Consider the following 2,972-nt stretch of genomic DNA (forward strand, 5'->3'; position numbering starts at 1 on the left):
GCCCCCGCGGCTGAGCCAGGAAGGAGCCTGTTCCCGCCAGGCCAGCCCCCAGGAGCCCACGGCGGGTTTGGCGTCCTCACGGGTGTTTGTGCTCACAAATATGTACCCACATGCACTCGTGTGTCCGCACATGTGACGTGTGTATGGGTTGAGTGGGACCCATCACCTGACAGCCCCATCAGTTTTTCTCCGTGAAAGCAGCCCCCGCCCCCCATCCTTCCCCAGGGCCCGGGACCCGGGGGCGGGCGTGTTATTGGGCAGATCCGCCCAACCAGCGCCAGCCATGGCGGCTCCAGCCCCAGACCCGGGTGCCTCGCTTAGGAGGCCCGGAGCCGGTGGCGTGGCTTCTTCTGGGGCCACGCTCATGGCTGGCAGGTGCCGTCTCGCTGCGTCCCCCACGTGGTCATCCCTGTGTCCGTCCTGGCGTGTCTGTCCTGACCCATCTCCTTAGAAGGACAGCAGTTGGGACAAGGGCCTTGCTTAGTGGGCTCAGCCCTCACCGCTCTGCGGGCGGGGCCGCCTGCGCAGGGTCACGGGGAGGGCACCGCAGCCAGTGGGAGGCTGATCGCTGTGCCCAAAGCTCCGGGTGCTCCTAAGCCTTGGGGGACCCCTGTCCCCGGAGACCAGCTGCCTGTGTGGACTGACACACCCTGCTCTGGCCGCCACTGATGGTCTCCATGTCGCCTTCAGGACGGCCGTGAATGCCCAGTCGGGGGTGTGCACCCCTGCGGGGGGCCTGGTGACAGGTGAGCCCCCACACACTGCACCCCCGTGTGCTGAGGCCGTGACATGGGAGGAAGGGGCGGGAGGACCACAGTGCAGTCAGCCTGGCCCCCCGCTGCGTCCCGGGCGGGCTCCTCCTGCGTCCTGGGTGAGCTCAGGGCCCCGGTCAGTGGTGTCTCCCCCCTCCCCACCACAGGGGTTCTGGTGCTGCTGTCGCTGGGCTACCTGACCTCGCTCTTCTACTACATCCCCAAGGCCGCGCTGGCGGCCGTCATCATCATGGCCGTGGCCCCGCTGCTGGACACCGGGATCGCCCGCACGCTGTGGCGCGTGAGGAGTACGTGGCTCCTCATCTGTCAATGCGAGGTCGCGGCAGCCCTGCTGTCCCCGACCACAGTGCCAGCTGGAGCTGGAGGCTCACGTGGTTCTGGGAGGTGTCACCCCAGGGTCAGGGGTCAGGCCCCGAGAGTGCCTTCAGCCCCTGCAGGGGTGGGCGTCTCCCCTCCTCCTGTCCCCCCCGACCTGACACCTGCTGGAGGAGGCCTCAGCACACCCCTCTCCCCAGGGCTGGACCTGCTGCCCCTGAGCGTGACCTTCCTGCTCTGCTTCTGGGAGGTGCAGTACGGCGTCCTGGCGGGCACGCTGGTGTCCCTGCTGGTCCTGCTGCGCTCCGTGGCCAGGCCCGGCCTGCAGGCACCTTCAAATATTTGTTATCCTCTTTTTTTGTTTGTTAATCCTTACCCAAGGATATTTTTCCATTGACTTTTAGAGAGAGTAGGAGGGAGGAGGAGAGACAGAGAGAAACAATGATGAGAGTGCCTACAACCAAGGTACATGCCCTTGACCAGAATTGAACCCAGGACCCTTCAGTCCACAGGCAACGCTCTATCCACTGAGCCAAACCGGTCAGGGCTCTCACTAGTATTTTAATACCTACTGTGGGCCAAGCACCGTGCTAGGCATTTTCTCATTGTAGAAATACTGGAATCCCCATAGATGGGTTGCTGGCGGCCTGCACTTCCCCGCTGTTGAGGCCCTGCGCGAGGCCGTGACGAGCCGGGCCCTGGGAGGTACGTGGGCTGGCAGGGATGGCTGCGTGTGACGTTCAAGCTCCCCGCGTGCCCTCCGCACCCAGCCTGCTCCCGGGGCCCCAGGCCCTGCCCTCGGTCAGGGAGGAGGTCTGGGCATCCCAGTGGCATCCCCCGGGCCTGACCCCTCACTCCCAGCGCCCAGTGAGGGAGGCATTTCCCCAGCATTGTCTGGAGCACCTGCTCCCTCTCGGACTTGGTGTTTCGGGGGAAGGGAAAGTGCTGTTGTCGCGGCCCCGGACTCCTCCTGCCGGGCCGGAGCTGTCCATAGCCTCGCCGTGCCCATGCCTCCTCCTCGCGGTGTGACTGCCCGCGCCTGTCCCCGCAGCGTCCCCACCGCGCTGCGCGGTCCTGGAGTGCAGCCACGTCTGCAGCCTTGACTACACGGTGGTGCTGGGGCTCCGGGAGCTGCTGGAGGACTTCCGGCGGCAGGGCCTCACCCTTGCCCTCGTCGGCCTGCAGGTGGGCGTCCCAAACAGCCGGTGTTATCACCATCCTCCTGCCGGGACGAGGGTGTCAAGGCCCAGAGAGGCTGAGAAACTTGCCGAAGGCCACACAGCGAGGATGGCAGCCACGCATCCCACTCGGCATCTGGCCTCAGGGCTTTGCTCCTGACCGTTAGGTTCTGTGTCATGTTTGCAAGACACTCGTCTGTGTCCTTTGTACTTATTTAAAAATACTTCTCTTAAAAAAAAACCAAAACTTCTCTTTTCTTAAAATGCAATTTTACTGGAGGCCCAGTGCATGAAATTCGTGCACTGGTAGGGTCCCTAGTGGCTGCCAGCTGCCGGCTGCCAGCTGCAAGCCGGATACTCCCTTTCTTCCCTCGGCCGGCCCCGCCCCCTGGTCGAACTCCCGGTCAAGGGGACAATTTGTATACTGCGCTTTTATTGTATAAGATGATGTCAGAGAGGAAAGAAGAGGAAGAGAGAGAGAAACATCAATGATGAGAATCACTGATCGGCTGTCTCCTGCACGCCCCCTACTGGAAGTTGAGCCCACAACCAGGGCATGTGCCCTGACCTGGAATTGAACCATGACCTCCCGGTTCATAGGTCAATGCTCAACCAGTGAGCCATGCCAGCCAGGCCTAAAAATCTCTCTGAACACCATCCCGTCCCCGTCCCCGGGGGCCTGGTCAGTACTCCGTTTCCCTGAGGG

General features: G+C 63.1%; 1 protein-coding gene across 1 annotated transcript in view; it reads left to right on the forward strand.

Annotated features, from left to right (window-relative positions):
- Positions 1–2,972, forward strand: part of SLC26A11 (solute carrier family 26 (anion exchanger), member 11) — a 21,574-nt gene that overhangs the window by 16,690 nt on the left and 1,912 nt on the right. Inside the window, exons 11-15 of the mRNA XM_015559752.1 lie at positions 691–746; positions 920–1,060; positions 1,289–1,448; positions 1,720–1,793; positions 2,140–2,273. Of these exons, the coding sequence (XP_015415238.1) occupies positions 691–746; positions 920–1,060; positions 1,289–1,448; positions 1,720–1,793; positions 2,140–2,273 (565 nt within the window). The remainder of the gene's footprint in view (positions 1–690; positions 747–919; positions 1,061–1,288; positions 1,449–1,719; positions 1,794–2,139; positions 2,274–2,972) is intronic.

The sequence above is a fragment of the Myotis davidii genome, unplaced genomic scaffold (genome assembly GCF_000327345.1).
Source record: "Myotis davidii unplaced genomic scaffold, ASM32734v1 scaffold211, whole genome shotgun sequence".
NCBI lineage: Eukaryota > Metazoa > Chordata > Mammalia > Chiroptera > Vespertilionidae > Myotis > Myotis davidii.